Source organism: Tinamus guttatus, unplaced genomic scaffold, assembly GCF_059628265.1.
Source record: "Tinamus guttatus ecotype Peru unplaced genomic scaffold, ASM5962826v1 Tinamus_guttatus_pri_ptg000464l, whole genome shotgun sequence".
Lineage (NCBI taxonomy): Eukaryota > Metazoa > Chordata > Aves > Tinamiformes > Tinamidae > Tinamus > Tinamus guttatus.
Genome location: NW_028288998.1, coordinates 381,466 through 395,780, shown reverse-complemented (window position 1 = coordinate 395,780; position 14,315 = coordinate 381,466). Strand labels below are relative to the sequence as shown.

Here is a 14,315-nt window from a genome sequence, read left to right as displayed (position 1 = left end):
AAAACAGTGCTGGCAGTTCTTTGTTTCCCCTCTCTGAGACCAGTAACATTCTCTGCTCCCTCAGGCAACTAGATGGACAGAAACACTTAGGAATTGGGTGCCTGGGCCTTTCCTGTGACATTCTCTGGTTTGCAGCAGTAGGCCGTCTCCCTGGCTGGGTTTCAGATCATTCGAGGGTCAGAGAAACAGCAATAAAGCAATACTGCTACATATCCACTCAAGGTCACTCAGAGTAATGTAAAGCAAAAATAACAGTTACATTTCAAAATGCATTCTCCAATGCAAATGTAGTTAACAAAAAAAGAAAAAGGAAAGGAAAGGAAAGGAAAGGAAAGGAAAGGAAAGGAAAGGAAAGGAAAGGAAAGGAAAGGAAAGGAAAAGAAAAGAAAAGAAAAGAAAAGAAAAGAAAAGAAAAGAAAAGAAAAGAAAAGAAAAGAAAAGAAAAGAAAAGAAAAGAAAAGAAAAGAAAAGAAAAGAAAAGAAAAGAAAAGAAAAGAAAAGAAAAGAAAAAAGAAAAGAAGGCCTGACCTCTGGCCAAACTGACTTATGTTTATGTAATACAGGACCAGCTGGTCACAATACTCAATTGTAATCAAAAACATGTAGAAAAGATCGTCCCCAAACTTCAGCATTTGTTCAAGTATGTATCTCTTTATGCAATATGAAATACATAAAGCAATGTGTAAATAACAAAAGGTGCATCTTATGATCTTTTTAACATTCCTTCATGCTCTCTCAATTGTTTTTTAGGCTTTGCTTTTTTTGAATTGCACTAAATCTAACCAAGCCTGGGCTCATTTGAACACTACTGTGTTTCAACATACGGGGGAGCTGGTTGCTCCTGCAAACCATCAGGAAAGTGGCAAGAAGCAGATGGAAAGAACTGTCATTCCAGAGAGACTGTATGAGTGAAAGCATAAGAGACCTGGCAGATATGGCAGATATGGAGTATGACATATGTAACTATGACAATGTAATACACATATATATAAACATGCCATCTTTTTGTACTGACAAGGATTCTCTCAGAGAGAGAGAGGCTAGGCAGCTGTAAATGTTTTGCCTTAAAACATATTACTTACAAAAAAAAAAAAGTCCTTTTGGAGCTTTGGAGAAGTACATGAAAACTCCTCCATTTGGAAGATACTTGGGACAGACCTATGCCCATACAAAACAGGTCATATAATCCACCCACCAACACGGCTAGATGCACCAGGCCCACGTATGAAAGCGCAGCAGTTTGTCTCCACGTTGAGCCGGTTTCTAGCAACAATTTTTATTCTCCTCTCAGGTTCTACAGACATGGAATGCCAAATTTATTTACATTGGAGTAGGAGTTGGGAGCCAGTATATACCACAGGCCCCAGTGAAGAATGGTTATAACTAAATATTTAGCCTGCTTACAAATATGCGCTTTAGTTACTTTCCTTATAACAGAAAGTACAGAAATAACTGCTAAATTCTTACTGTAGATTTATTTCTAGGGAAAAGAGAACATTGAAAAAGAATATAAATTGATTTCAAAGCCAAATGCAATGAACGGCTTTTTCCGGTTCATAAAATATCTTATAGTCTTTCCATATCTCAACTGAGTAAGCAGGGGGACAATCCATAATTAACTTAGCAGACTATATCGATATTTTCATAGACTAAAATAGTTCCAACTTGGACGAATATATATATTATAGCAAAAATACCTAGGGATGTCAAGTATACAGTTACAACTGCATTTATTTTTTAATTGTGGTTTGCAGGAACTATTCTTGTTTGCAGTAACTAACTCAACTCTAACTAGTATTAAATTTAATAATTAGAGAAGTAGAATATTTCATGTGCAAGAAAAACAAAATCAGTGAATAGACAGATTATTCAATCTATAAATCAATTAACATGACTTCAGACCTAATCTTTTATATGCTGTAGCTCATACATGCCATTTACCAAAAATTAATGACTTACTTACAAAAAACTCTACTAAAATTGGTAAAGTTCTAAAAACAATTTTACTTCATTTTGGAACATAAGTAAAGTTTTAAAGATTTCTAAGAAAAAAAAAAGTTCATAAAATAATTAAAGCATGTGGCTTGGCAAAGTCTCAAACAAAGTCCACAAGCTGTAAGGATTCCTGATTCTGCTGCTACTCCCTAAATACTAGATTCCTGGTTTTGTATAGTGGATTTTGGGTAGTGCAGCTTTCTGTGAAGGTCCTTACAGGCATCAGAACCAGACATCCTATCACAGAATATAGATCATGTGCAACTCGGAAAATGAGCAAAGGGAATCTGCTTAGTTCACCAAGCTCTGAACAGTTTCTGAAAAACGTGCTATTTCTTGAGGTCTTTTTCTGAGTGTTTCCAGGTTCCTCCCTGCAGGCTTGGGCTGAAACCTTGACTCCCAGGTTCCTATCCCTGAAGGGAAGACATGGGAATTCCTCTGGACTGTAAACTAGTCTATGTAGTGTTGCTGTATTGATGTCGCAGTGGAGACCTTGAAACTATCTAGAACCTGTCTAGAGACATATTTGCATTTCATCAGAACTTATCTGGAACAGATGTGTTTCCAAATAATATTTTAACATCTTTCTGTGAAAACAGTTTTGTCGGAACATCTTATTACTAGTTTGTCTCAGGAGAGCACAAATGCCACTTCCATCAGTAGGGTTTGTGCTCATTAATAGGTATCTCAATTTCTTTTGCAAATTATAGCCAGGGGATGTAGTCCTGTTTACAGGAGAAGCATGAAAATGAGCACAAGTGACAAGATAAATAAGCAGTGTGCTTGCTCATTACTATCCATATAATATTGAGTATCATATGTACATCACAGAATCATAGAAAGCTTAAGGTTGGAAGGGACCTCTGGCACAGGACTGCGTCCAAGCAGGTTAATCGTGATTATATATCAAACATTTTTGAAATTTAGCAATAAGAAAACAGACTGGATGTGAAGTAGCTAGTTACTTGTATTTAACTCTACGCAGGTATAAAATATCTCTGAAATGGATTTCTGCTTTTATTTTATTACTACTAATTCTTACCTGTGCTAAACATTTACACAATAGCATGCCCTACAAATACAACCCTTGAAAACAACTGTAAACATAATCTGTGCAAAACTAAATCAGGACATGGATTTTTTTTTCACTTATCACAAATTCTTAGGTATCCCTGTTATCCTTTAAGAGGGTGGAGATTTGGACTGATACTCAGAATCAGCTCAAGACTCAGAGAGATGCCCTTTTTGGCTCTGAATTCCAAGAAAATCTGATTTCCCAGGGTTCCTGCTGAACACTTGACTCGCTTTGGCGATAAACACTAACTGCAATACCTTGGTTGCTTCCAAGATTTTACAGGGTCAGTTGCAATAACTTGCAACTTGCAATAACTAAATTATAAAATTTAACCTTGGACTGATGGTTGCAGCCACATAATCAGTAGTCAAATTGAGAAATATGTTTGCCTTCAACACGCCCTCCAAAGTAAAACAGAATTAAATAGTCACCTTATAAAAGAAATTGGTACGTCCCACAGATCCAATTTTTCCTGTGTGGTTCATGAAACAAATGTTTCCTTCAGTAGCACCATAAAACTCACAGATCTTAACAGAACCAAATCGGTCTAAAAATTCTCTCCATACATCATTTCGTACTCCATTGCCAATCGCTAGGCGGACTTTGTGATTTTTTTCTTCCTCTTTCTGTTAAATGAAAAAACACACACACACACACACAGTATATTCTCATATTTGATTGTTACAAATACTATGAAGGAAATGTACATGCTTAAATAAGTTAGGCATAAAGCATTAAAAAAAATAACAACAGTTAAATGAAAAACAGCTGGTATAGCTAGGCTATAACTACAATGCAGCAAACTTTGCAATCAAAACATCTATTATGTGTTTACCAGTAACTTACTGCACAAGCAAAATAGTGCCTGAATAATGACTACATTAATTTATATAAATTCTGCCATATTTTAAAAAGTTTATCCTGTCATTCTTTTTCCACTTAGCAGGATTGGAAAATTTGGAGTAACGGAGGAAGGCAGGCATTATTTCTGTCAAGGGATTAAAGTCGGCAGAGATTAATAGTTACTTTTTTATATCTTCATATTGGTTATAAGAAACAATCAAAATTTCATGCAGCTGTTCCTTCCTGACTTCCCTGAGTCATCTTCCGTTATTTCTTTCAGAATTAACGCTTACAACTCTTGTTCAATGTTACTTGGAACACATTATTTCCTAGTGATTCTCCGTCTTTACTGTTTTCAAATCTCATATTTTATCATAAGAAACATGATATTATTCATCCACTTCAGTGAGACTCGCTACTTTAATTAGTATGTTCCTGAACCATGTGATTCCAAGGGGACCTTAAATTACATTCAGCTTTAGGTTGAAATATTACAAGGCAAAGCACCTAAAATGTATATGTTTTACTGCTTAAAATCAGTCTTCCTTTTTAATTTTTGCAGGTGCCAAGAGAGAATACTCTATTAATGAGACAGCACAAATTTAAACCCAAGATTTTTACATCATTTTTATCTCCTATATATAGAATTGCATAGTGCTTTAGTATGGGTACACTGCTTGTATATACATACATACATACACACATGCATACAAATTTTTATATATATATGTGTGTGTCTTTGTATATATCTCTGTCTTCCTCTGTGTTTATAGAATGGTTATACATATTCACAAAATTCACTGCTTTTTGTTCTAATATTCCTGTTTATTTAGCCCACCTCTCTCTGCCAGTCACCAGTGTATGTCATGAAATACCCAGGGGTGCTGACTGAAAGGAGAATCTCTAAATGCTGTGTAGCTTTAGAGCAAAGAAGTGCCTAGTGAACACATAGGAAGTACTAGTCCTCAGAATGAAGCGCAGGGAGGTTTTCACAAGGATAGGAAATTCTCCTCTCTGTCCCAAAAGGTGCATACAGAGCAACACTTCAAGTTTCTGCTCTAAATCATGAATACCAAGTTCTCTTTTTCCCTCTTTAAAATCACAGGAGGAAGCAAAAATCCTGTACTGAGTTTCAGAGTCTTGAATGATCCAGCAGTAAATGCACATATTTCACTATAGGCAAATAGCTCTTAGCAGATTAGGATCTTGTACAGCACTGTCCTGCTATATCATCGTAAAACTGCATCGCTCTGGGCCTTCCTCAAGCCTCCCTCTGTCACTGACCATTCTGTTCAAGCATGTCTGCAAATTGCTTTAGCTTCAGCAGTCATTTCTAAACGGTAATCACATACTTCGTTAAGCTACTGCAAATTGTTATCAACATAAACTGCATTATGAAGTACACAGAAATTGCAAGTGGAGATCATCAGTAACAAAATTTCTAAAATGGTCTAGGAGGTGTTTTTTTAGTGCTTTCATTTTTTCACTTCAGGTGCAGTATTGCAATGCAACAGTGTGGATTTTCATATGCCTGAAATACTGTTTATTCTATTACATGTTCACAGAATATTATACTGTCAATGAACAACAAAAAGATACATACATATATGTGTATATATGCATATATACACACATACATATATATATGTGTGTGTGTGTATGTGTATACATATATATATATATATATATATATATATATATATGTATACACATATATACACACACACAGAGATATTTGTTTGTTTGTTTCTGTTCTACTTCAAATTTTGCCAGGAAGGCTTTTAACCCTTTTTCCAGAAAACTGTTCACTGCCTTGATTTGTGACACATGATGTTGTCCTTCAGTTTCATTATTAAACTGAAGTTAAAGTGTTGGTAAGTGAACTGCAGTTACCCCTTCCTGAGGTCACTGAATTACTCAAATGTACAGACTGTGCTAACACATGAAAAAGAGGACAAGAGATCTTTTCACAGAAATAACTTTTTACCACAATGAACAAAAGAGACAAATATGTGCGTAGGTATGCACACTGATCGAGTGGGTCTCTCATCAAACTGGGGGCATTTCAAACTCTCTAAAAATCAACTTAAACAGGTGAGAGTTACGCGTCACTTTTTTCCTCCAAAAAGGATAAATAGAGCATTGTTTATAGGGCCAGCTACATCAATTCCTGATTCTTTTCTGGTTGGGTAAAAAGTCATGGCTGACAGTCAAGTCAAGTCAAGGTTGGGCTAAAGTCATGCTAAAGGCTTCTCTAATGGAAAAGAAGCACCTGTGGCTGACACTAGGCCGGTGCTCCTCCGTGTTCGCCACAGGGGTGCCTATTGACAGTGCAGTGCCACACACGGCTGCCGCACGGCAGGAGACAGATACTCTCTTAAGGCTCAGCCCCTTTGCAGAAGTGCAAAGAAGGTGTATGAAGTTAGGAAGGCCTAACTGGCTGCAGAAAGCAAGCTTTTTAAAACAGAGGGCAGTAATTCACTTTTTTTTCACACATCAATTCTCAGCTGAGCTAGATTTCCTACTAGAGTGCATTGCCGCAACTGCAGTGCTTGTGATTTGGTCAGCTCTTATCACACAGTACCACTGTGCGGGTACAAGAGTCACTGAAGCGCAGTGCAGAGCTTTCTGGAGAAAAAAAAAACACAAAACTGTCATATATTTCAGCAGTCTTTCAAGTATAAGAATGGAAAAACTATGCCATATAATCTCCTATTCTTGAAAGTTTAGAAAGTATAAAAAGAATATAAATGAGGGAAAATTTAAACATTTAACAATGCTAATTCACAATAGTTTTACATGTAACTAAACTCATATAGCTTTTTACTTACTTTTATGTTTTTATTTTTAATCCGTTTTACTGCAGGACACTAATCCTGTGAGCAACTAACTTGCTACAGAAAGTTGACTTTACACTTTCAGTAAAATGTGTATAACCTTTTTAATGACATAATTTTCATGATTTAACCTATTAGCATTCATCATCTGTATTATAGTCCGGTCATTGCCAGAGCCCAAATTCGGTGCACAGGCATCTTTGGCTTTCTGTGGCAGAAAGCCTAGGCTCTGAATAACTACAGTATGAAAGAGAAGGGAAGGATGCTAAGCCAACAAATTCTAGAAATACAGAGAATGAGAGGTGAACAACTAGCGTGTTGGCCGATCACAGAAGCTTGCACCTTAAATGGTGCAGAGCATGGCTAACTAGCGCGCATATCATTTTTATTACTTTGAAGGAAGGCATAATTGAAGCTGGGTAAAGTGAGACACACGGGCGACCCTGTGCCACGTGCTCTAGGTGTCCCTGCTGGAGCAGGAGGGTTGAACTAGATGATCTCTAGAGGTCCCTTCCAACCTCAACCATTCTGTGATTCTGCGATATGTATGAGAATCTAAATAAACTAAAAAAGAGGCACATATGCTTTAAATATATTAGGGCACCAAGTAGTCAGGCTTCAATTCCTTCCATGCTCAGACATAACCAGCACTCTGGCTTCCAGTTTTCTCGGGGCTTCAGGGAGCCCCACGCGGCCTGGCCCGGCCTGTGGCGGCAGCTCCTGGCGCAGTGGCAGCTCCACGTGCAGCAGCAGCTCCAGGCGCAGCGGCAGCTCCACGCGCAGCAGCAGCTCCAGGCGCAGCAGCAGCTCCACGCGCGGCGGCAGCTCCAGGCGCGGCGGCAGCTCCACACGCAGCGGCAGCTCCATGCACAGTGGCAGCTCCACGCGCAGCGGCAGCTCCAGGCGCAGCGGCTCCACACTCGGCCCTGCAGCCCGCGCCGCCGCCAGGCTGCCCCCGACCCCCTGCCTGCTGCAGACCTGCTGCTGCGCCTGGGCCACCGCCACCGATCGTTCAAATGTCTCGTGTCACGCGGGAATTCATTCATGCTTCACAGAATGAATAATACCAACCTAACTCTACCTAACTGCAAAGGTGAAACAATACCTTTCTCAAGCAATAATAAGCAAACACTGTTCTTATGTCTGGACTTTCTTACACCAAGCCAAGCGTAGGAACTAGGCCTTCAGCCAAGCTCTTGGAACCACATATGTCTTCATGCCTCCTAAATTAATTTTTGACACACTATTTCTCCATTTTGAGTGACTGTTTCATTTGCATAGCAATTAATTGACAAGTCAAGATCTGTCTTATTATACTAAACACCACATAGCTGGGATTTTTCATTTGGCAGTCTTTTCTTCTTAAATGTTCTCTGTAAACTAAATAAACTACACACGATTAAGTCACTGATAAATGAAAGGCCCTTAAAATGCCATCAAAAACATATTAATGGGGTGTGGGAAAGATTTATGACTGCAGCTATACAAAAATGTATTCAGCAGTTGCTTTTAAAGAATTCAAGAGCATAGATTCATTGTCCAACTTTTGTCATTTCTGAAACAGGAAATGCTGAGTGGGAGAGAATCAATAGCAACTTTAAGCAAAAGAAACTTGAAATGTTTCTTTTATTGTGGCCTTGGTGAAACTAAATGAATTCTCAGGGCCTGAGAAACTCAAACATCTGTTAAGTATAGAATGTATATAGATCACATGAGATTTACATTCATTTATTTACAAAAAGTGTATATAACTACATTCACTAAAACCCTATTAAAAAGAAGAAAAAAAAAAGAAAAAAGAAAAGCATCAGATAGGTAGTATGGTGAGTATGAGATGACAGATATTCTACTGCCATTATATTGACAGATATAATAAATTATCCAGGATATATATTTACGTTCACTTTCCAGTAATACCCTATTATGAATTTCAACTACATTTTTTTGGAGAGAAATACATACTCAAATAAAAGAAAAAAAAGAAAGGGAAAGAAAAGGAAGGGAAGGGAAGGGAAGGGAAGGGAAGGGAAGGGAGGGGAGGGGGAAGGGAAGGGAGGAGAAGGGAAGGGAAGGGAAGGGAAGGGAAGGGAAGGGAAGGGAAGGGAAGGGAAGGGAAGGGAAGGGAAGGGAAGGGAAGGGAAGGGAAGGGAAGGGAAGGGAAGGGAAGGGAAGGGAAGGGGAAGGGAAGGGAAAGGGAAGGGAAGGGAAGGGAAGGGAAGGGAAGGGAAGGGAAGGGAAGGGAAGGGAAGGGAAGGGAAGGGAAGGGAAGGGAAGGGAAGGGAAGGGAAGGGAAGGGAAGGGAAGGGAAGGGAAGGGAAGGAGGAGAGGAAATCATGAAGTATATTGAAAAGTCAGACAACATAAGAAAGAAACATGAATTCCAGATTTATTATAAAGAGGAACACATCACTTCCAGGTCAGGAACTAGTTGTTTGCAACTTTCAGCACTCTTTCATTAAGGAATCATTTTATAACCTAATAGGGTTAGATTCTAATGGAATATTAGATTCTAATTCCTTTAGCTATTCTAATAGAAAATGCTTTATCTATACTTCTGTTACTTTAGAGACTATTTACCAACATACAAAAAATCACTTTTGTCCTGGTCCCACCCAGAAATGAAAAGCTGATCCTTGTATTTTTGGCAATGGTCCCAGGAACCCACAGTAAAAATATAATACTCAAAACTTTCTAAAATCATTTCAGGGAATTATAGCAGGCACAGAATATTCCCTGCCCTCGTAAGAACAATCTGAAGCTACCTTTTGTAAAAGGATGAATGCAATTTCTTGGCCTCAATACTCAGACTTTTTCTGCCTGATTGCAGGAGTTCAAGCCAAAAAGAAGAATATATAGAAAACCGCACTGGAAGGTAGAGAATTGGTCAAATCATGTGTCCTCTTAAAGACATAAAAACTCTTGAGACACCATGTGGGAATTACTAGCTAACTTATCAACTAGCCTTTAATGCTGGTTTGGATTTAGAAAACTCATGCTCCTTAAGGAAAGAGAACATTACAGCAGATTTTTGCAAGAATATAAAGGTTATCCATAAGAAGAATCATAATAGACACATAATCATCCTGTGGACAGTGACCAAGGAAAATAAGTTTGCTAGATTTATATAGCAGAAATGCAACAGGCAAAATTGACTGTTGCCGATTACTATCTTTTTTTTCTTTTTTCTTTTTTTGTCAATAATGCTGTTTAAGGTAGTTTAAGACATGGCAGTTTAAGGCTAAGGCTAAGGCACATAGGCTAAGTTCTTATTCATACACAGTTGATCTTTTATTAGATCAACTGATAGAATTTTGGATAAAAAATATACACTTCCAATCTTCAGGTCTGTTTCTTAGCTTCTCATCAAGTGTGATGAATACATTCTTAGTTTAGAAGTTTATTTGTTTTATCAAACTCCATTAACAGCTATTACTAAGTTTACATTTTCTTTTGGGTCATTGTTCATACCTTGGTAAATCAGTAATAATTTGGACTAAGAATGCTGTCTCCTTAGTACCTACACAATCAGTCACAAAGTGAAAAAGCTCAGGTTACCAGAAGAATAAATTAAATGCAAAATTCGCACTCTTAGATAAGTAAGATCATAATGTCATATGGAGAGTATTCAGAGACTTTGATGGAAGGCAGAGATACAGCTGTCTATACAGCTGCAACTGTGATATAACTATGCAACTATGTTGATGTGATATAACTGTAACTGGTTTGGAATATTTCATAAATCGTTAATGCTAAAAACTTGTTAAGGCCCTGTTAAAATTTCCACTACAGCTCTTAGTGAAAAGAGAGAGAACAATATCTAGTACTGTATATAAATTGAGCAAAAGCATGTCTCTAACTGGAAATAAAATGAATTAGCAAGTAATCTTGCATTGTAGAGTGATGCTGCTGACTCATTTTTCTATTCTTACCTCACTCTATCAAATTCCTTTTCTTCAGAATGAGCTTCACGTTCAAGACAGAGCTATCTGACAGATATTTGTCCTGTTCTTTCACTCTTCCTTCCACACTTAAGCAATAACAGCTGTTTGCTGATTCCAGCAGCATGAATTTCCTTGTTTTCCTCTTTTAAATCACTATTGTTCTAAGTCAGAAGTTTTAATAAAACAAATTCTTAAGTATTTTTTCTAGACACGTCAGAGAGCTTAATACCATCCAAAGGAACCTTAGTTAAACTGGATCTACTAGAGAGATTGCCTTGTTTCAGCTTAAAAAAATAAATTCTGAAAGTTGCTGTCAAAAACTGGAAGTAACCCCAAAGAAACAGAAAATATTAATGATGCCAAAAGATATCAAATGGAGACACAACAGGACAGATAGTGAAACAGCATTTCTTAGCAATCATTTAATAAATGTGAAACAGATTTTCAATATAAGTATCGGCAAGCTTTAATTTTAATGCAGACTGTTCCAAGTTCACACAAGGGATCACAGATCATAAAATTGATGTCACAGCATAAAACAAGTTAGGAGAGTCGGAAACAGGATACAATTATCTAGAAAATCAATTTCTAACCTGTATCTGTAAACTATTTCTGGATCTCCTTTACAGAAGAGCACAAAAGGGATACTGCATTAGCTTTCACAGAATCACAGAATGGTTGAGGTTGGAAGGGACCTCTAGAGATCATCTAGTCCAACCCCCCTACTCAAGCAGGGTCACCTAGAGCACGTGGCACAGGGTGGCATCCAGGTGGGTTTGGAAGATCTCCAGAGAAGGAGACTCCACAGCCTCTCTGGGCAGCCTGTTCCAGGGCTCTGGCACCCTCACAGGAAAGAAGTTCTTCCTCACATAGAGGTGGAACTTCTGGTGTTTCAACTTACACCCGTTACCCCTCGTTTCACTGGCCACTGCAGAGAAGAGTTTCTTCCTTCGTATCTTCCTAAAAGCTTCCAGAGACATTTCATTAGCTTGATAACTCATTATTGAATACTTTCAATGTTAAATTTGTTGAAAACCTCTGAGTAAACTATATTCACAAATAAAACTATTTTGAAGGCCTTTACTTAAAGAGGAAATGGGTCTCTGCTAAAGTCTCAGGCCACATTTTAGCTACTGACACATTTCATATACTGTCATTAACATGAAAAGAGAGCAAAAAAAGAGTTTGAGAGAGCTTCCTCATGGGGCTACTCCCTTGCGTAGTTGCCCAGCAAAAGCTGCACATAACACATACTTCAGAGTCTTTGTACTTGTGGAAAAATAAAACATGGAGTGGACATTGCTGCTGACAGGGCTTCCCTTTCCAATGAGTGATCTTTCCAGACCACACACATGTTACTAAAACAAACTGGATGTAAAGCAGATTGCAGAAAATTCCACTGCAAAAGAGTCTTGAAGAGCTGTTGCAGATGTGAGTAGAAGGCTGAAAGACTGAACAAAACAGAGCTAATAAGGAAAACTAAGAGGAGCATCTCCTCTCCACAGTGAGACCTCTCCTGTGTCGATGCCTCAGCCACAGAACTTCCTGATAATTCCTACATAGTGTTTTCTTTCCACACAGGATAAGACAGATGTACCAGTGGCAGGTGACAGGTGAAAAAATATTTTGGAAAAGAGCTAAATGGCCTTTTGTGGTAGGGGGTGTGTGTACATGCAGCAGAGGAAAAAGCCCTTCATTTATTATGTCTTTTTCTGCTTAGAAGTCCATAATGAACTCTTTACAAATACACTATTTAATTCAAGCTTAGTATTAACTTTAAAGAAACAAATGAAGCACTTTAGGAAATTCCTTTGGTTTTAAAATGTATTCATTAGAAGGGCTTTATAGAACTCTAACTTTGAGAATACTGCCCCTCAGCCACATGGTATCATTGGTAGATTCTACTCTACCACATGGTACAGATTAAAAACGTATATTAGGCAGATGCTTTGCACACTGACAGAATATGCATTACTTCTAAAGTTAATGACACTTACAAGGAGATAACAAGTTGACAAATAATTTCACCTACTTAAAAAATAATACTGGATTGCACAATATATTTAGAATCCTTGACTTATTTGTGTGGTCTTGTTTCTCTTCCACTTCTAACATGATAGTCACTGTTTTTCTTTAGGTCTTTCTAATCTAACAATCTAATAAGCTTTGAAAAGGATGCATTTTATAAGATTGATGGGGAGGGAGAGGCTGGTTGGTTTGTGTTTTTTTTTTTTTTCTTTTTCTTTTTTTTTTCCAAGAAGGAACATTAGGTTTCTCTTTAACTGGATACCAAAAAAGGCAGAAAAGTAGCCTCACAGTCTATTAGCCAGTCTCACAGGCTAACTTATTAACTGTCTCACAGCCCTCCTATTAACAAACAGGAGGATTATTTAATGATAGCACAACTAACATTATTTGCAAGAGTTCAAACTCCTTTATCTTTGTTGTGGTTTTGAAGGAGCTAGAAAATAAAGAAAAACTTACTGTTACAAAATGACATACGTTAATCTTAAACTAAGATACTCAACAGGATGAGACAGTATAATGCAGAATGCCATGCTTTAACTGTACAATCATAGGACACAAAGAAAGTGCTATTAATATCTGAGATTACAAACAGCAGAAACTAGGAAATAGAAGAGGAAGGGCTTTGGGGAAATCATGTTAGCTTACAATGAAGAAAAAATGACCATATGTAAAGATGGCCTTGCCTCAAAGTTTTGAGCTTGATTTTTTTAAATATAATTCTTATTTACATAATTATGAAAAAAAAAGAGAGAGAGATTGTTTTTATATACATATGAACTATCATTATTCTGAATTCACATGGCAAGCATTGCTGTTCACTGGGACATTAGATGTGCTTTTTAATCCAGAATGTTCTTTTTGATGAAAGGCAAACATAGACAATGATATACGTACTTTGAATCTACTTCTACACTATTTTAATACTTCAAGGAATAACAGAGTGGTTGAGGTTGGAAGGGACCTCTAGAGATCATCTGGTCCAACCCCCCTACTCCAGCAGGGTCACCTAGAGCACGTGGCACAGGGTGGCATCCAGGTGGGTTTGGAAGATCTCCAGAGAAGGAGACTCCACAGCCTCTCTGGGCAGCCTGTTCCAGTGCTCTGTCACCCTCACAGGAAAGAAGTTCTTCCTCACATGGAGGTGGAACTTCCTGTGTTTTAATTTATACCCATTACCCCTTGTCCTGTCACGGGCCACCACCGAGAAGAGTTTGGCCCCATCCTCCCTACAATCACCCCTCACTTGTACATGTTGATCAGATCTCCCCTCAATCTTCTCCTGACTAAATAGGCCCAGCTCACTTACTTAGTCTTTCTTCATACGATAGATGCTCCAGTTCCTTAATCATCTTCATGGCCCTACGCTGGACCCTCTCTAGAAGCTCAATGGCCCTCTTGCTCTGGGTAGCCCAGAACTGCCCCCAATACTCCAGGTGCGGCCTCACCAGAGCTGAGCAGAGGGGCAGGATCCCCTCCCTCCACCTGCTGGCAACGCTCCTCCTGGTGCAGGATCCAGGATCCCATTGGCCTCCCTGGCCACGAGGGCACATTGCTGCCTCATGGTTAACTTCTTGTCAACCAGGACTCCCAAATCCC

At 38.3% G+C, this 14,315-nt stretch overlaps 1 protein-coding gene across 1 annotated transcript in view; it reads right to left on the bottom strand.

Moving 5' to 3' along the window:
- The window catches only part of LOC104577864 (long-chain fatty acid transport protein 6), a 38,330-nt gene that overhangs the window by 10,453 nt on the left and 13,562 nt on the right, over nucleotides 1-14,315 (bottom strand). Inside the window, exon 5 of the mRNA XM_088532672.1 lies at nucleotides 3,502-3,696. Coding sequence (XP_088388798.1) covers nucleotides 3,502-3,696 — 195 coding nt within the window. The remainder of the gene's footprint in view (nucleotides 1-3,501; nucleotides 3,697-14,315) is intronic.